At 35.1% G+C, this 21,705-nt stretch overlaps 1 protein-coding gene across 7 annotated transcripts in view; it reads left to right on the top strand.

The window, feature by feature from the left end:
* Window positions 1–21,705, top strand: part of MEF2C (myocyte enhancer factor 2C) — a 391,548-nt gene that overhangs the window by 206,986 nt on the left and 162,857 nt on the right. For all 7 annotated transcript variants that reach the window (XM_053701486.1, XM_053701484.1, XM_053701483.1 and 4 more), the window contains one exon: window positions 9,816–10,024. In XM_053701486.1, coding sequence (XP_053557461.1) covers window positions 9,971–10,024 — 54 coding nt within the window. In that variant the 5' untranslated portion in view covers window positions 9,816–9,970. The remainder of the gene's footprint in view (window positions 1–9,815; window positions 10,025–21,705) is intronic.

Here is a 21,705-nt window from a genome sequence, read left to right as displayed (position 1 = left end):
CACCCCCTTCTAGCGGCCGATTGGCTGAGAATCTGCAGGGGGCAGCATTGCACAAGCAGTTCACCAGAACTGCTTGTGCAATGTTAAATGCCTGGCAGCGTATGCTGTCGGCATTCAGCGTTGTCTGTCGGACATGATACGCTACAGCGTATCATGTCGGACAGACATTGATAAATCGGCCTCATGGTATGAAACTTTTAAGGCACAGAGAGAGAACAACAACCATGATCATGTTTTTCTATCGTCCCTTAAAGGGGAAAATAGTAAATCTGTTAGTTTTCTTTATGGCCACATTCTGGAGCACACTGATTTTAATGATACTGGAAGATGAGCAGGTAATTTGGTTTTTGATTGTCTTATAAGAAAGTATAATTTTTTTAGATGTATTTTAATGAAAATTAAAGTTGATTACTTTATGCACAGCATACACTCAAGCATTTATTTGTATACCAGTGAATGTATTCTCACTCAGCTGTTACTGTGTTATCACGCTTTTTTCTTCTACATGGAGTGCAAAACCTTGAATGTTTTTCTATGCACAGTCTGTTTATTAGCCATATTAATGACACAATGTAATTTATATTTCTTTAAATTAAAAAAAAATTAAAAACAGCAGCTAATACATATTCGTTAGATCGTGTTACTTTATCACAATAAAAAGTATGATATTTAAATGATGTACAGAATTACATTTTTGCTTAGTCTAATTTTTTATTTTTCTAGAAATAGATAAGTTAAAGCTGTTGAAATTAAAAACGTAGGAGCAATTCACACTGTTGTATTTGTGGTTTGTGGACAGAGACTTGTTCACAAACTTGACAAAAAGAAGCTCTGTTTAGTACTATAGTGTATTCTTGTAAATTTATATTAGACAAACACACGCGCATATATATATATATATATATATATATTTATATATATATATATACAGTATATATATACAGTATATATATATATATATATATATATATATATATATATATATATATATATATATCATAAGTGCCCTTTTCCTGGCAGAACTAAGAAAGCATTGTATACATTTGACTTAAATATACCTAATATACCATTTGATCTAAAGTTCAAGTAGTATCTAAAATAAATGCAGTGTTCTCCACAGAAAATATTGCTAGCTGGGTGGCACTATGAGGTAGCTGGGTGGGGACAGTGTAATTTATTCTAATATTTTATCATTTTCTGCTCTCCGGAGCACAAATTAATTGCACAATTTAATATAAACGTATTTAACGATAACTTGAGCAATACAAATTGAACATTTTTAATATTAGCAAATTTGAGGCTTAAAGGGACACTGATCCCCAAATTTTTTCTTTTGTGATTTAGATAGAGGCATGCAATTTTAAGCAACTTTCTCCTAAGAAGGCATCTAAGCTATTTTTTGGTTCAGACCTGGACAGTACTTGTTTACTGGTCGGTTTAAATTAATCCACTAATCAGCAAGAAAACCCAGGTTTGTTCACAAAAAATGGGCGGGCATCTAAACTTACATTCTTGCTTTTCAAATAAAGATACCAAGAGAATGAAGAAAATTTGATAATAGGAGAAAAATTAGAAATTAATTAGCTTAAAATTGAATGCCTTATCTGAATCATGAAAGAAATAATTGGGGTTCAGTTTCCCTTTAAGCTCAAATTTGCTAATATTAACATGTTCAATTTGTATTGCTCAAGTTATCGTTAAATACATTTTATATTAAATTGTGCAATTAATTTGTGCTTTGGAGATCAGAAAATGATATATATTAGAAAAAATTACCACTGTCCACCCAGCTACTTCATAATGCCACCGGGTGTGTGTCAGTAAAATCAGCCGGGTGGTGCACCCACAAAAAAAGTCATGGATAAAACACTGACATGTTAAACAATAAAACGTATTCCCATGTACATTAACTAATTTCCATACAAATCAACTAATTCACACTTTAAGTTTGCAGTTCTTTGTATCAACATCAAAAAATACTTTTTGCCCAATCCTTTAAATGTATTTAATTTTCTCTCTTTTTATTCTAACACATTTTGACATTTGAAATGATAATTGTAATTGCACCTTTCTTGATGTGCTTATGTGTTTAAGGGTACTGCTGCAGGGCATAGTCAGACATTTCTGCACAGAGAAGGAAGTATAGAGTTTTGGTTCCCATTTTGTACTTCTGGAACAGTTTAGGGAAGGAAGCACCTTTACACCTTTTATTGTTCGTGGTTGCTGACATCACATCCTTCCGTGACCACTTGGTGTGTGTTTCCTGCTATTCTGTTAAGATTCTTCTAAACTACATAAGACAGAATATAGACATTTAAAAAACATTCATTTCTGGGCAGATGATCAGCTTCTGTCCATCTGACATTTTTTTTTTTTTTTCTAGCAGAAACTTAAATCACCTCTTCCTTCTGCTCCTGTGATCTCGCCACAACATACGGTGAACAGAAGCTGCTAAACTTCAGTTCCTTATTTTTTTAAGTGAGCAGTCTGATTTTTTATGTTTGCCTTGCAAAAAGTCAAAAGCGAATCATTGCACATTGTTCACTGATTCACAATTTTCTACATTTTGTCTATTTTTTTTATTTGTTTATATTTTTTATAAAATATTCTAAGTAGATAGCCCTATTCACATTTCCGTAAATCCACATACTTCTGTCCAAAAATATTTTTAAACTGAGATTTTAAGAACAGGCAACATATCTAATTTTAGATATTTGCCAAAGGCATGGTGGAATAAGTGAAATCAAGATATGTCTGTGCGATTTATGCCCAGTTTGTGGTTATTTAGATAAGGATTCTGTTGCATATTTATGTAGTGCTATGTAATGCTGCCATAAAAAAAAAGTGTGATTACATTGAAAAATCTAGTGAGTGTCTGCCTAAATGATTATTTTTATATATATATATATATATATATATATATATATATATGTGTGTGTGTGTGTGTGTGTGTGCATATATATACATATATATGTGTTTGTATATATTATATATATATATATATATGAAACATATTTTGACCAATAAATTAAACTAATAACTGCTATATTCCATGCTGAATATACTATACATAGGGGCGTTTCAAGGATATAATATATTATATATATGTGTGTGTGTGTGTGTACATGTGTGTGTGTGTGCATGTGTGTTGTGTGTGTACGCATGTACATGTGTGTGTATGTACCTGTATATATATATATATATATATATATATATATGCGTGTGTGTTCGTGTACATGTGTATGTGTGCGTGTACATGTGTGTGTATGTACCTGTATATATATATATATATTTATATATATATGCGTGTGTGTTCGTGTACATGTGTATGTGTGCGTGTACATGTGTGTATGTACCTGTATATATATATATATATATATATATATATATATATGCGTGTGTGTTCGTGTACGTGTGTATGTGTGCATGTACATGTGTGTGTATGTACGTGTATAAATATATATGTTTGTGTGTGAGTGTATGTGTATATGGTTAATTGTGTGTTTAAGGAAGATTAATTACCAATATGCCTAATAATAAACAAAATGTTTTTTTTTTTCAAACATATAAAATTGTTTTACATTTTTTTCAGTGTGATTTTTAGAAAGACTTTAAATGCATATATTTAAATACAAATCTACAAATCTGTGTGTTTGTATGTATATAAATTACAACTGCCAGGGTGTCAGGAAAACTGTTGTAGATAATTGATAAGAAGCACCCGCACTCACTGGACTTTAAATAATCTTCCTATGGTTTATTAGCGTGACGTTTCTGGTACACAGCTCCTGGCTCCTGTATTTAGGACCAACATTGGTCTGAAAAACGGAGCTGTGTCCCCCAAAACATTAATATACTGTGTGTGTGTGTATATATATATATATATATATATATATATATATAAAAAACAGACCCTACTATACATATATATATATATATATATATATATACACACACACATATATATATATATATATATGCAGTATATTATATATAGTGTGTGTGTTTGTTTATGTGTGTCTGTGTGTATTTGTATGTGCAAGACAAAAAAGGAAATAATATGGTTTTGTTTTAACGTTGCAGTATATATCGGCCAGATTATTTTATGCAAATTAGATAACTTGTTTTGTTAATGTTCTGCTTTCATTATTATTGAAAAAAACTGCTATGAAATCATATTTTATTAAATCCATTTCCACAATATTTTGAAGTGATTTTACATTGACAAATTGTTAGTTCCGATATATTACTTCTCTGTCTAAAAAGAATACATTATTAGAGATCCTTTAAACTGACATGTGACCGTGAAAAAAAAAAAGTTAACATGTTCAATCACTTTCTTCCTGCCTGAACGAAGATTGCAAATGATAGCTCACTTAGAGCTTGTTCAAGGGAGTTTAAATCACAATAGATTTACTCCCTGACTGAGCTGCCAATGGAATAATTGCTAATGGCTTCACAAATTAGGTGGGATGGAAGGTAGCAAATAAATTTTAAACTCAGGAGGTTGATTGGCAACAGAAGCATAAACCTGCAAAATAATATATATATCTTGGGAAGAGGTTACAGGCAACTTTTTCTGAATTCTACTGCAAATAAAATGACTAGAAAAATAATTTAAAGCATCTGTATAGCATTATTATCAATATTGGCCTAATCATTACCTAATGTGTTCTATTCAGTAAATATATATATCTATAATGTAACCAGTAGTTTATATCTATTTTAGAAGTAATTGTACGGAATTCAATTTTTTTTTTTTAATGTAACCATACACACCTGCCTAATGTACAGCACATAGTGCATATATGTGTGCGTGGTTATCTATATGTACATGTTTTAAGAAACAAAATTGCTTAATAACATATATTTTACTTGCCGCTATGGCCTTTCAGTTAGCTGAATGGGCTAGTTTAGGTGCCAGTAGTGATAGGGACATAACATAAAGATAAGGAAAAATAAAATCATATTATTCCCCAGTAATTTATAGTCCGCACCCATGTGTATTGGTTGGTCTGATAATGGTGATTTTGTCAAATTAAAGGACACTGAACTCACATTTTTTCTTTCATGATTCAGATAGAGCATGCAATTTTAAACAACTTTCTAATTTACTCCTATTATCAATTTTTTCTTCGTTCTCTTGCTATCTTTATTTGAAAAAGAAGGCATCTAAGCTATTTTTTGGTTCAGACCCCTGGACAGCTTTTGTTTATTGGTCGGTTAAATTAATCCACCAATCAGCAAGAACAACCCAGGTTGTTCACCAAAAATGGGCCGACATCTAAACTTACATTCTTGCTTTTCAAATAAAGATATCAAAAGAATGAAGAAAATGTAGATAATAGTAGTAAATTAGAAAGTTGTTTAAAATTGCATGCTCCTATCTGAATCACAAAGAAATTTGGGTTCAGTGGCCCTTTAACTGGAAACCTTTTGGAGGTCTTGTTTACCCACCTTGCCCTTGTCACCCTGGTAGCTGTATATCTTTGTGGTGGGAGTCATGGCAGACCTTGTCAACAGAGGGCCCTGGGGCAAAATATTTATTTGGGCCCCCAAAAGGTAACTTATTAGCAATATTAATAATTTACACGCTGCTCTATATAATGATTTTAGAGGATAGATAAGCACTAACCTGCTCTAATTAAAGGCTCCCATGTCTTAGGATTGTACACATGCTGTACACACTTATGTATATACTGGCTGACGGCCCCCCAAACCCTTGGGCCCCTGGTGCACTGCACGTGCTGCACCAATGGTAGTTCTGCCTCTGGTGGGAGTACATATCCTGCCCCTAGAGAAAGAGAGGTTTACAGTCATAGAGATGATAAATACTTAAAGGGACAGTATACACCAATTTTCATATAACTGCATGTAATAGACACTACTATAAAGAAGAAATATGTACAGATACTGATCTAAAAATCCAATATAAAAATCTTCTAAAATCTTACTTAGAAGCTCCAGTTTAGCACTGTTTATGGGGTTAGACTGGGGACACCCATTAAATGGGTCTGAGAGCAGACCCTCCCCCTCCACACTTCCCTGCATATAAAAAGACCCATTATACAAACAGAAACAAGCTGGAGTCTGTATACATCAGTATACATTTAAAACTTTGGGGCTTGGTTAGGAGTCTGAAAATCAGCACAATGTTATTTAAAAATAAGCAAAACTATACATCTTTACAAAAACACTCACAGGTGGGCTTTACAAATAGATCAACTACAAAACATTTATGCAAATAAAAATTTAGTTTACAATGTCCCCTTTAAATAAATAATAAAACTTTAGTCAAATAGTGACTTATTTATAACGTATAAGGGTGAGAGAGTAGATATTTTGGGAATATATATATATATATATATATAGTATATATATATATATATATATTATATTCCACATTTATAAAAGAATTATTTAGGGAATAAAAAACAATCACAAAAGTGAATTACCTTTTACGGGGCCAACTAAAAATAAAGACAGAGAACGCTTTTGTATCTGTTAACACGTCTGATGAACAGAGGTTTAATAAGCTGACTCAATAATGTTATTGTAACTCACCGTTCATTTCTTAGCAGCACAAAAGTATTTGCTTCTGTCATCTCTGCTAATAGGAGAGTTTGCAATCTAAAAACAATCAGTATATTCAAAAAAATATTTTATTTCACTTTTTTACTGCAACTAATGTTAGAAGCACTAATACTACAAATAAGTTACCTTTATATTTCAAATTTCTTGTTCTTCAATGAATACAAGTTTTGGTTAATGGATTAGAAAAATAATACAAAATATTAAAATAAGATTTGAATTAGTATTTTCTATCAGTTATGTGCTGATACTTCAGGTTGTTAAATATGTTTTGTTTGAAAGTCTTGAAATGTAGAACTGATAAGCTTTGTGGGAGGGACTGAACATTCTGTTACTGTACTGGGAGAGAATTGTATCTTTCCTGGCAGATCAGTGATTTCTTCCACACTGGGTTCCAGAGTCGTGATCCATAAAGCAGCTTTCATCCTGCTAACCAATCATGTAAGCTGTCCACTTTGACCTTCAACCCCACTTTGAACAGGAGCTTACACAGGCACAGTGCTGTAAAAGAACAGTGCCACTGGTTTCAGCTGAAAGAAAGGAAATGAAACAGTTCCATATGCCTTTGATGAGGATTAGCATATTGGCTTACGGTTACAGAGAAAGCCTATTAAGATCTTTTTGGTCGTGCATGTGCTCGGGAAACACTTTTTTAACTTAATGTTTGAGGTAAGAAGACTGTCAAAACAAAAGTACAAGAGTAATCCAGTTTAGTAACGTCATGCTGTATGAGGAATGCTTGTGAAGTGCAGGCTGTTCAAAATCATTATGTATATATTAAATTGGATTGAATCAGTGTTTGTATCAAAGAAATAAATATCCATGTAACAATGATTTTACTCATATTTGATCCAATATATAATTGTTCAAAACACATGGATCATTTATTTAAATAACCTTTAAATATGAGTAAGTAAAATTTACTGTAATACACTCAGCAGGGTATATATATTAAAAAGTAAAATCAAATTTTTCCATTATTTTCAAAGCATTTGATGCACAACGTGTTTAAAAATGTATTTAAGTATCATACATTTAAAAGTTTAACAATTTTGAATGTAGAACATATGTTAAAATATGTACTAACATTTTTAATTTATTTTTTAATTTTAATTCAATAATTTTTTTATTATTTTATTTTAGATAAATTGTACTTTATTTTAATTGACATATTGGATTAGATGTAAATATATGAGGGATAGAGTGTCAAAATCTCCTCTATACTAGTATATATTATGAACAGTTAAGAAACCAGCGCTCTAAAATCTCAGTTTAAATATAAAAAAAAACATTAGCTGCTATTCTGTGCAAGACAGTAAAAAAATAAAACATAAAAAAAGCCAACTCTAGCCAAGAGATGTTTATTAAAATTGCTAGTTCAAATAAGGAGAATAAGTGAATTGATACACTAGCTGTGTTCATTCAAAGAAACCAGCAGTGTCTCAGAGATCATCTCCAGTGTGTGCCAGTTTTTCTACCTCAGAAGCTTTGAATTGGAGCCAAACAATAGATTAAATTGCCAAGGCATGGGTTTATTGTTACATCACATATTGTGAGAATTCTACACTGTGGCTAATAGATGTTGTAGAGCAGTGATTTTTAACCTTTTTTTTTAAAAAAAATCACACATTGTAGCCTAATACAGCATATATATATATACACATACACACAAACACACACATACTGTATGTATTGTGCTGTTATGCCATGCCTCCTACAAACTACCCCTGCACTGGGAGTAAAAAACAAGCAAAGTTTAAAAAATATGTCACACTGTTGTCAGTCTGCTGTCGCACACCTGAGGATCTCTCACGGCACACTAGTGTGCCACGGCACACTGGTTGAAAAACACTGTTGTAGAGTAACTATTAGTCTATGTGATGTAGTAAATATATATGTGTATATATATATATATATATATATATATATATATATGTGTGTGTGTGTGTATGTGCACACACACATATATATATTTATATATATATATCTCTCTCAGTGACGTGCAGTGACGTCAGAGGTTGGTGAGGCAGTGGCTAGGATATGTCTTCATTCTTTAGATATCCTTTGTTGAAGAAATAGCAATGCACATGGGGGATCCAATCACATGAGGTATCTATATGCAGCCATCAATCAGCAGCTACTGAGCATATTTAGATATGATTGTCAACAAAGGATATCAAAATAATGAAGAAAATTAGATATTAGATGTAAATTGGAAAGTTATTTAAAATTGCATGCTCTTTCTAAATCATGAAAGAAAACATATGGGTTTCATGTCCCTTTAAATGGTGTCTTGGAAAACTGGTCAACTTAGTAAACATCTGATTTTTAGTCTAAAGGATTGTAACAGAAACTCTTGCCAGATAACACAATGCTTGCTCTGATTATGAGATCTAGAAATTAAAACATACTTTTTACTTTAATGCTGCAAATTATGCTTATAGATTCCTTCATTATTCAGTAAATATAAAAATGTCTCTTGATCCAGTGGCAGCTGGTGAAATTTAAAGATGGTGGGGCGCTTGACCCCAACCCTTTAAATAAAGCCACATCCTCAGATCTATATATGTGTGTGTATCTGTATATGTAATGTAATGTATTGTAATGTAACTGTATTATATGCATAAGCTGTGTGCCGGTGTGCACTGTTTTATTTAAGTGGAATGCACCCTCTGTGTTGCATAGATTGTAAGCTGTCAAGTGCATGACCTCAACTAATTTTATATCAGTGTGTGTAATCTGTACTGTCATGTAGTTCTGTAGTCTTTGTACAATGCAGTTGAAGTCACTGTCACAAATACAAGATAATGATCACTATTAATAAATTATTTGAATATATTTTAAGTAATGTATCTGCTTGTGAGAGAAGTCAAAACGATTTGTAAACTTGCAATACACACACACACATATATATATATATATATATATATATATATGTTTAAAAAAAATACACTAATTGAAGAAATATATATATATATTATTGTTTTTTTTCTTCATTTAAAAGTTTAAAAACTATCAAAAACATTTCAATAGATTTTGAGTATGTTGTGACAAAACAGATAAGATCTGTCATGACATTTACTATAATTGGAAATCACAGTTTCACTGAAGAAAAGGCCTTGACCTAGTGCATGATACATGGTCTCTACTGCACTTTTATTTGTAGTGTACTGTTTATGCAATAATGTAATATTTATTTGCATTAACACTCTTTATCTTGATAGGAACGGATGCCAGGATCTGTGAACTGAAAAGTATACATTGGAAGGTGAAAGAATTGTTAAAAGGTTAAAAGAAAGGCTGCAAAGGAGAGAGAAGAAGATAAGAAGAGGGGAAATACATAGCTTTGAGGACGAGGGAAAAAAGGAAAACGGGGACTATGGGGAGAAAAAAGATTCAGATCACGAGGATAATGGATGAACGTAACAGACAGGTGAGGAAATGCATTTTTTTTTTTAAATCGATTTCAGAGATTGAAAGGTGAACATTACAGGTCACAACTGCCACTAAACACAGTGTAATTAATCACTGTGAATACATTAATAGCTCTTAGCATTGTATAAAAATTAGGTTGAGGTAAAATGTATAATAACTTATTCATAAGCAAAGCACCAGTAGCAATATCCCAGCAATGTGAATTAAATCAGCTGATCACGTTCATGGGAAAAAGTGACAACTCCTGATCATAACACTGTATAATGATGGTGAATATGCAGTTTAGCTACTTCTTAAGGAATTAAAACAAGCATCGCATAAAGAAAATGTTGTATAAACTTTAAGTGTGTTTGAAGATTTAGATCACACTATTTAATATTAAAAACTATTTATGTTATGTATATATATATACTAAGATAATTATATTAATTAAACTAAGAGCTACAAGTGAATGTGACAATTTTTTATTAATTTTGGAAATATATACAGGTAGCCCTCAGTTTACGCCGGGGTTAGGTTCCAGAAGGAATGGTTGTAAATCAAAATAGTTGTAAATTGAAACCCAGTTTATAATGTAAGTCAATGGGAAGTGAGGGAGTTAGGTTCCAGGTCCCTCTCAAAATTGTCATAAGTAACACCTAATACATTATTTTTAAAGCTTTGAAATGAAGACTTTAAATGCTAAACAGCATTATAAACCGAATAAAATAATCACACAACACAGAATATATAATTAAACTAAGTTAAATGAACAAAAACATTTGCTAAACAGCATTATAAACCTAATAAAATAATCACACAACACAGACTTCACTTGCATTTTTCTGCAAACAGTTCTTTCTATGCATTCCAATCTGGACTGATTTATGGACATGAAGATCTTGTTCCTTTGAAATCTGCTCGATAGCTCAGGTCTGGTTAAATTGATTAATTTCAGCTTGCTTGGCTTTGCTGCAACACAAGAGGAAAACTCCACCTACTGGCTATTTTAATAAATGCACTGCTTCTCAATGCTTTTCAATAGCAGTCACATGACTGGAAAAAAAGGTTGTTATTCTGAAACAGTGTAAATTGAACCGTTTGTAAAACGAGGGCCACCTGTATAGTACTTTTTGGAAATTTTTAAAATGTTATAGAAAATTTTAATTTAACTAAGTAGCATCTTGTTACATCTTAGTGAATCATTTTTGTAAAATACACAATGAGTTGTGGAGAGATTAATTTATTATTAATCTTATTCACAATTCATCATTCACCAAATCAGTAGCAGTAAAAATATAGTGATAGTAATATGCATATAAAATCATTTACAGGAATGGTGGGTGATTCAGGTGATTCATAGGGGTAAATTTATCATGGCACGGACAGACATGATCCGCTATAGTGAATCATGTCTGCCGCACATCGATAAATGCTGACAGCATACGTTGCCAGGATTTATCATTGCACCAGCAGTTCTTGTGAACTGCTGGTGCAATACTGCCCCCTGCAGATTCGCTAGCAGGGGGTGTCAATCAACCCGATCGTATTCGATCGGGCTGATTGTTGTCCGCCACCTCAACCACGGAACTGAAGCGTAGTGAGTCGGAAGCAGCATTCGCTGCTTAATAAATCAACCCCATGGAGTAGACATCAACTGGACAAATACTATGGGGTCCATTTATTAAGCAGCGGATGCTGTTTCAGAGCCCCATCGTTTCAGGTCCGCCTGAAATGGAAGTTAAGAAGCAGTGGTCATAAGACCACTACTCTTTAACTTCGGGGGCAGACTTTAATGATCCCGATCCCATATGATCAGGATGATTGACGGCTGTTGGCATTTAGCGAGTTTAAGCGGACATGATTCACTACAGCGAATCATGTCCGCTCAACCCCTATAAGTGAATTCAAGAATGTCTGGGATAAGCATAAAGCAATCCAAAGAAAAATTACATACTTGCATGCATTCTCTGAAGTTCCACAGCTCCAAACAGTAAAATATCTAAGTGTATATAAAGTTGTGATGCAGATCTGTAAACAGCAGATAGCCTTAGGGCCTTTATTTTATTGTCTATCCTTTTGCCTCCCCCACAACAACCCCCTTACAACACACATTCATATCTTTACCTCACACACACATTCATCTCCTTACCTCACACATGTGGTGGTAATGGTAATTAGTACCAGAATATTAAACCAAAGGGGTTGTCCACTTTTTAAATTATTTTATTGGAAGGACAAATAATATAGGTATGAAGATTAACAATGATCTATAAGCTACAAAATATAAAACAAGTCTCAAGAAATACCAAGAGCTACAACACCCAGTCCAAATTATACAGGGCAACTTTATCTTAAACAAACCCAGCTTAAGCAATTTTAACTAAACATAGTGAACAAGAGAATGTATCCAAGGTAAATGCACAAGAATGCTAATATACTCAGCTAGTTCAGTCCTCCAATGCTCCTCTCTCTCTCTCTCTCTCTCTCCTCTCTCTCTCTCTCTCTCTCTCTCTCTCTCTCTCTCCTCTCTCTCTTCATCAGATGCTTCCAGGAGGTGAGGAAGATAAAAAAGTGTGTATAGTAACTGTTGGCTCCCATTGTATACTTAAAGTGAATGTAAATTTTGATGCTAAAGTGTCCAGTTCTTCCTCCGGTCGTTGCAAGCCATTTCAGAAATTATGGATAGGTCATCCTCCAATCACGGCTCCCCCCCCCCCCCCCCGGGGAAACAGTGTCTGATTCAATGCAGTGATTGGAGGAAGCCGGATTCATCATTTTAGACCCAGGAAGAGGCTTTGCAACGGGTGGAGGAAGCTGGAGCTGCTGTCAAGATTAAAAGGTAAGTTTTTTTCACAGCATGAGGGAAATGTAAATTTTGATGAATTAAAGTGGCCCTGTTTTTAAGCGAATTTTTAAAAACCTAGCACTTTAGCATCAAAATTTACATTCACTTTAATTCACTTAAGGTGTGTCCTATCATACACCAATCAAAGGCTACATGGGAGTGTCCTCCTTAGAAAAAGACTAGGCCAAAGGCCTAGTCTATATTTTTAAAATATGTTTGTAAATTTAAGAATTAACTACTTGAACACTCTAGGGATAAATTCTCTGGTTTTATGACACCACAACACATTTAACTCCTCTACAAAAACAAGATTACATTTTCTCTTTAACAGATATGAAACCAAACAATTTTCTTTCATGATTCAGGTAGAATATACAATTTTAAACAAGTTTCAAATTTGTTTTGTTCTCATTCTTTGTTGAAGGAACAGCAATGCACTACTAGGAGCTAGCTGAACACATTTGGTGAACCAATAACAAGAGGCATATATGTGCAGCCACGAATCAGCAACTGTCTTCCAGTAGCACATTGCTGCTCCTAAGCATATCTAGGTATTATTATTATTATTATCAGTTACTTGTAAAACACAAGAATTGGGTCTTCCACTCTGAGGAAGAATGCTAGAAAACAAACCCTCTGTATACTCCACATAGAAGAGATACAATGGGATTGGAACACTTAATTATAATTATGCTTAAAGTAATGGTCAATTTTGAAGAATTAGTGCCCGGTTTTTAATAATCCTATTAAAAACAAAGGCACTTTATTCATCAAAATTGACATTTCACTCTTTTTCTTCAAAAACGTACCTTTTAATCCTGGCAGCCGCTCCAGCACTTCCTCCGCCCGTCGCAAGTCGTCTTCACGGGTCCAAAATGATGAATCCGGCTTCCTCCAATACGGCGTTGCATCAGGCCAAGATTCCCCCGGGGGGGGGGGGAAGCCGTGATTGGAGGAAGCCGGATTCATCATTTCTGACGTCTGCAGAGGCTTCCAGCAGCCGTGGGAATCGCTGGAGCGGCTGCCAGAATGAAAAGGTACGTTTTTGAAGAAAAAGAGTGAAATGTCAATTTTGATTAATTAAAGTGCCCTTGTTTTTAATAGGATTATTAAAAACCGGGCACTAATTCTTCAAAATTGACCTTCACTTAAAGCATAATTATAATTAAGTGTTCCAATCCCATTATATCTATTCTATGTGGAGTATACAGAGGGGTTTTTTTTTCTAGTATTCTTCCTCAGAGTGGAAGACCCAATTCTTGTGTTTTACAAATGTTTAGCTGCTTGTTATTTAGGGACATAATGAGTAGAGGCTGAAGTCTTCTTCATATTATATATGTTGGCAGGAATTGGAGATGGGCAATGACATCATTGTATGTGTGCACAATGACATCATACAATGGGGAAGTGCCCAGCAGCAGAAGCATTTCATTATTACTTATAGCTGGGTGGAGACAGGCTGGTATGTCTCCCAGCAGTTAAAGGGACAAGAGAATCCCTCCTATAAAACCTGTTCTCTGATGCTTTTTTGTTTTTGTTCTTTTGTTTTCCATGAACTTCTAAACCAGATTTGATACACATGAATATATCTAACTTGTTGAGAGTTTTCATAGATTGTGAGGTATAGTCATCACAATATTAAGTGTGTTGCAAAGCAGAAAATACAAACCGCATTCAAGGATGATGTTTGCTGTGTGTTTATAAGTATTACCAGGTTATGGTGTATCTTTTTGCCTTGCCACCCTTACCTTCGGGACTGAACACAAATATTCAACAACAGAACATACACATGATAAAATTCATAATATGAAAGGTACTTATTTTGTTAGCTAATATATTGCCTACATTATCTTGAAGGGAGATAAAAGTGTGTTAGAACATTTTATCATTGCACTGTTGTTTGTATAAGTGCTTAACACTTCTGGGAGCTAGCTGAACACATCTGATGAGCAAATGACAAAAGGGATATGTGCATAGGCACCAATCACCAGCAACATTCCATTAGTGCATTGCTGCTACTAAACCTACCTACCTATGCTTTTCAACATAAGATACCAAATGAACAACATAAAATGTATACTAAAAGTATATTGAAAAGTCTCTTAAAATTGTGTACACATATTTTATGCAAACCAATTTTGACTTCCATGTCCCTTAAACAGACCACAGTATTTCTGAACAAAGGATTCCACTAGAAAACTAACAATGAATTCACGTTCCTCATATTGGCTTATACTTAAAATTTAGAAAATATGTTTAAGGGTTAATAAAAGATAACATGTCTGTCTTCTGTAATTGTTCTTTAATTTATCTCACTATTTAATTATCTTACCTAATACATTTTAAAAGCTTTTTCTAACCTGTAAATATTGCCTTATTCCTATTTTAAGTACGATAGACATGATTATAAACAGCGTAAGAACAAGCAATAAAGGGATATAAAACCGAAAAAATGTTCTTTTGTAATTCAGATCCAGCATGCAGTTGTAAATAAGTTTCCAATTTACAAGTAGAGAGCTAAATATCGCTTGCGCTGGTATTACGAGTAAATCGCAATGCAAATGCAAGCTCACGTTCGCATTGCGAGGAAGCATTGCACTCACGATAGCACACTTTCATAGGCTCCTATGGGAGCCTCATTCTGATGCAGACAGCGAAGAGGGTAAGTAGCACAGCGATAGGCAGCATTTTTAAATATATGTTTATATGAATATATACATATATATATTTATGTGTTAATATGCATATATACCCATATTAACACATAAATATATATGCATATAATCATATACATATATATTTACATTGCAGTCTATGGGAACACACAGTACCCATAGACTGCAATGTAAAGGCACTTTTTAGTTCTGTTTTTTTTTCTAACACCCCACTCCCACCAACAACTGCCTAGTGCAGTTGTTTTTAATTTACAAAAATGCTACTTTTTTAAATTAAAAACTACAGTGCATTCTATTTTTCGGAGTGCTAATTGCTACCACAAGCTTGCGGTAGCAATGTGACTGGTTAATTATCGTACTCGAGCAAACGGGCTCCTCTTGTAATCTAGCCTAAAGGTTTCCAATTTATTTCTGTTAAAACATTTGCTTTGTTCCCATGGTATTCTTTGTTGCCAAGATACCTAGGTAGATTTCTAGAGTACTACATAGCAGGAAATAGTGCTGCCGTCTAGTGCTCTTGCAAATGGATAAAACTCTTGCAAATCTGCTGCGATATAGTGCTCCAAACAGGTGCACGCTCCTGAGCTGACTTGCTGCTTTTCAGCAAAAGTTACCCAGAAAACTAAGAAAATATGCTAATATGAGTAAATTAGAAAGTTGTTTAAAATGGCATGCTCTATCTTAATCATGACAGAAAAAATGTGTTTCATGCCCCTTTAACAACATATCTTACCACAAAGAACACTGGCTGCTTTTATTTATTATTATTTTTCATACTGCAAAATGTTACATATACAATGACAAAAGTTAGAAAAATACAAAAAAATGATAGATTCTGGGTAAAGGTTTACAAAATAAGTTCACAGTTTGCTTCTAACTTCTGTTTTTAAACAGGGCTCTCTCAAGCCAGGGCATAGGGTGTGGGCTCAGTCCAGTGTGTGAGTCTGTTTCCAGGGGCGCGATCCGATATAGATCGCAGTTTGCGGCGCAAGCGAGGGAACCGGCGTCGCCCGCAGTTTCAGCTCGCAACTCGAGCTATCCCATATAGGTCGCCGTCAGATGCTAACGTGCCGTAAGTCTGACAAACCAGCGATGTCCAGAAATCTGCGCAAGTACAAATTTCTGGCGTCGCCAGTGACTTGCGGCACGTTAGAAACTGCCGGCGCCTATAAAACCTAACTAAAGTCTAAAACACCCGCACTGTCTAACACGCCTCCCTAACATAGCCCGCACTGTCTAAACAAGCCCTCCCTAACATAGCCCGCACTGTCTAACCCTCTATCCGCTATCCCCCCTCACTATTCTAACAATAAAAAAGCTATTAACCCCTAAACCGCCGCTCCCGTACCCCGCCGCAACCTAATAAAGTTATTAACCCCTAAACCGCCGCTCCCGTACCCCGCCGCCAGCTATATTATATCTATAACCCCCTAAAGTGAGCCCCCTAACACCGCCGCCATCTATATTAAAATTATTAACCCCCTAATGTAAGCCCCTTACACCGCCGCCATCTCTATTAAAATGATTAACCCCTAATTTAATCTACCTACCCCGCCGCCAGCTATATTATCTATATTAACCCCTAAGTATATTATAGTTAATATAGTTATTACATTATATATATTTAACTATATTAACCCTAATTATATAGGGTTAATATAGTTACTATAGTATTTATATTAACTATATTAACTCTATCTAACCCTAACACCCCTAACTAAATTTATATTAAATTAATCTAATTCATTTATAAACTAAAATATTCCTATTTAAATCTAAATACTTACCTATCAAATAAACCCTAAGATAGCTACAATATAATTAATAATTACATTGTAGCTATGTTAGGGTTAATATTTATTTTACAGGTAAATTGTTAATTATTTTAACTAGGTATAATAGATATTAAATAGTTATTAACTATTTAATATCTACCTAGTTAAAATAATTACCCAATTACCTGTAAAATAAAATCCTAACCTAAGTTATAAATACACCTACACTATCAATAAATTTAATAAACTACAAACATCTATCTAAAAATACAATTAAATTAACTAAACTAAATTACAAAAACAAACAAACACTAAATTACAAAAAATAAAAAAAAGATTACAAGATTTTTAAGCTAATTACACCTATTCTAAGCCCCCTAATAAAATAATAAACCCCCAAAATAAAAAAAATTCCCTGCCCTATTCTAAATTAAACAAATTTCAAAGCTCTTTACCTTACCAGCCCTTAAAAGGGCCTTTTGTGGGGCATGCCCCAAAGAATTCAGCTCTTTTGCATACAACAAATACAATCCCCCCCCCATTACAACCCACCACCCACATACCCCTATTCTAAAACCACCCAAACCCCCCTTAAAAAAGCCTAACACTACCCCCCTGAAGATCTCCCTACCTTGTCTTCACCACACCGGGCCGAACTCCTGATCCGATCCGGGCGATGTCTTCCTCCAAGATGGCGTCCGTCGAATTCCGATTGGCTGATAGGATTCTATCAGCCAATCGGAATTAAGTTAGAAAAATCTGATTGGCTGATTGAATCAGCCAATCAGATTCAAGTTCAATCCGATTGGCTGATCCAATCAGCCAATCAGATTGAGCTCGCATTCTATTGGCTGTTCCGATCAGCCAATAGAATGCGAGCTCAATCTGATTGGCTGTTCGGATCAGCCAATCGGAATTGAACTTGAATCTGATTGGCTGATTCAATCAGCCAATCAGATTTTTCTAACTTAATTCCGATTGGCTGATAGAATCCTATCAGCCAATCGGAATTCGACGGGACGCCATCTTGGATGACGTCATTTAAAGGTACATCATTCGTAGTACAGCAGTCGGCCGGGATGGATGCTCCGCGGCGGCGGAGCGAAGAAAGAAGATTGAAGATGCCGCCGGAAGAATGAAGACTTTGCTGCCGCTTGGAGGAAGACGTCGCCGGAGGAAGAATTCTTCTTTGCCGCTTGGAGGAAGACATCGCCGGAGGAAGAATTCTTCTTTGCCGCTTGGAGGAAGACATCGCCCGGATCGGATCAGGAGTTCGGCCCGGTGTGGTGAAGACAAGGTAGGGAGATCTTCAGGGGGGTAGTGTTAGGCTTTTTTAAGGGGGGTTTGGGTGGTTTTAGAATAGGGGTATGTGGGTGGTGGGTTGTAATGGGGGGGGGGGATTGTATTTGTTGTATGCAAAAGAGCTGAATTCTTTGGGGCATGCCCCACAAAAGGCCCTTTTAAGGGCTGGTAAGGTAAAGAGCTTTGAAATTTGTTTAATTTAGAATAGGGCAGGGAATTTTTTTTTATTTTGGGGGTTTATTATTTTATTAGGGGGCTTAGAATAGGTGTAATTAGCTTAAATATCTTGTAATCTTTTTTTTATTTTTTGTAATTTAGTGTTTGTTTTTTTTTGTAATTTAGTTTAGTTAATTTAATTGTATTTTTAGATAGATGTTTGTAGTTTATTAAATTTATTGATAGTGTAGGTGTATTTGTAACTTAGGTTAGGATTTATTTTACAGGTAATTGGGTAATTATTTTAACTAGGTAGATATTAAATAGTTAATAACTATTTAATATCTATTATACCTAGTTAAAATAATTAACAATTTACCTGTAAAATAAATATTAACCCTAACATAGCTACAAATGTAATTATTAATTATATTGTAGCTATCTTAGGGTTTGTTTTATAGGTAAGTATTTAGATTTAAATAGGAATATTTTAGTTTATAAATGAATTAGATTAATTTAATATAAATTTAGTTAGGGTTAGATAGAGTTAATATAGTTAATATAAATACTATAGTAACTATATTAACTATATTAACCCTAATATAATTAGGGTTAATATAGTTAATATATATAATGTAATACCTATATTAACTATAATATACTTAGGGTTAATATAGATAATATAGCTGGCGGCCGGGGTAGGTAGATTCAATTAGGGGTTAATCATTTTAATAGAGATGGCGGCGGTTGTAAGGGGCTTACATTAGGGGTTAATAATATTAATATAGCTGGCGGCGGTATAGGGGGATTAGATTTGGGTTAATAATTTTTATATAGGTGGCGGCGGTGTAAGGGGTCAGATTAGGGGATAGATAAGGTAGATGGCGGCGGTTTTAGGGGCTCACAGTAGGGGGTTAGTTTATGTAGATGGCGGCGGGGTCCGGGAGCGGCGGTTTAGGGGTTAATAACTTTATTAGGGATTTCGGGGGGGGGGGGGATCGCGGTTGACAGGTAGATAGACATTGCGCATGCGTTAGGTGTTAGGTTTATTTTAGAAGATTGCGGTTGACAGGGAGATAGACATTGTGCATGCGTTAGGTGTTAGGTTTATTTTCTAGTTAGTTTAGGGAGTTACGGGGCTCCAATAGTCAGCGTAAGGCTTCTTACGGCTGCTTTTTGTGGCGAGGTGAAAATGGAGTAAGTTTTCTCCATTTTCGCCACGTAAGTCCTTACGCTGCATATTGGATACCAAACTGCGCTGGTTTGGTATACCTGCCTATGGCCCAAAAAACTACGGGCGACGGCAGAAATATACGCGCGTAACTTCTAGGTTACGCCGTATATAGGATACCAAATCAGCGTAAATATTGGCGTCGCCGGCTTTTGCGGGCGACGACAGTGGCGTCACTAGGGTTGGTGTCACCCGGTGCGGTAAGTCATGGTGTCACCCCCCCCCCCAGAAAGCAGACACAGGCAAACACACATACAAACACTCAGACACACTTAAAAACATACTCAGATGCACACACAAACACTCGGAAACACACTCAGACACACACACACAAAAACACACACACAAAAACACTGAGACACACAAAAACTCAGACACACACATACAAAATATGTAAACTGCACTGCATTAATTAGGAAGCTCATGCCTAGAGCTGCTCCCTGGCTCAGCAGAACATCAAATGAAAGATAAACAGAGCACTCTAAAATAAATCACTGAAGAAAAGGTTTAGGCGCGCAAACTATGAAAATTCTGCTCTCTGACTCTGTTCCAAGTCTGTCAGTGCACAGCCCTGGGCTGCATGTCACTGAGCAGTGAGCACAGATAGGCAGGCAGGTTTAGGCTAGCAGCGCAACTTTGCAAACCCCACGGCACACCCACAACATTCATAGTGAAATTGGGCAGGGGAGGAGCAAAGTACAAACAAGCAAAAGCAGCCGGGAAAACTATTTTTTGAAATTGCAGCACTGGCTCAAGGGGCAAAAAAATTGTGTGTCTACAACTTCCCCAGTCCCACTAATGTTCACAAATGCCAGCCTCTAATAAAATAATCTATGCATCTCAACATTGTATTTCTTTGAATTTCAATAAAATTTAAAAAAAAAAAAAAAAAAAAAAATTTTTTTTTTTTTTTTTTTTTTGGTGTCACCCCCTGGAGGGTGTCACCCGGGTGCGGCCCGCCCCCCCCCTAGTGACGCCACTGGGCGACGATTTATATCGGATCGACCCCCAGGTTTTGTATTTATTCTCTACGGAGTTCATCTTTTGATAGTGAACCTTAAGATGAGCAGGAAGCATACAGTGTTAGTCAGTGTGGAAGGCTGAGGTTAGGACCCACATATTGGAGGTGTCATGGAAAGACTTTTGAGATTACCATCTCTTGGGCAATATCCGTAATTCCTCTGTCTTATGTTTATGCTTCAACAGTTGCTGATTTTTGTCTTTTAGTTACAGCTATTATATTTTATACACTCACATATACAAATTCACACACATACTCACATATATACCCCTTCCATGTAGGCAGCGATGCTGCTTTGAATATATTGACAGTGTCAGAGAAGCCACACACTGAAATTCATGGTAAAACGCCACTTTGCGATGCTGCCTTTAAACAGTACTGTCAGTAATTTGTAATATTTCGTCGGCTTTCTTGAATTCACAACGGACCCCTTTTTTGAATATTTTTCGCCACATCACAGCACTTTCGATCATCGAGGCCTCTGTATATATAAAAATAGATTTTAAATATATATAAATAAAGACAACATTTTCTTCTAAGTGAAGAACAAAAGTATTTACAGTATTCTTAACGCACCTTTAGCGCAGCTGTCCTAGTGCACCTTCAGGTTAGCCTGCAAGCGAAAAGCCAGAAGAGGCTTTTGTAGCAGGCCCCAGGAATAGGAGCACTATTGATTCAACTTAAAGGGACAT

This window comes from Bombina bombina, chromosome 2 (genome assembly GCF_027579735.1).
Source record: "Bombina bombina isolate aBomBom1 chromosome 2, aBomBom1.pri, whole genome shotgun sequence".
NCBI lineage: Eukaryota > Metazoa > Chordata > Amphibia > Anura > Bombinatoridae > Bombina > Bombina bombina.
The sequence above is the reverse complement of the archived record's forward strand: the minus strand, read 5'-3'. Positions and strand labels throughout refer to the sequence as shown.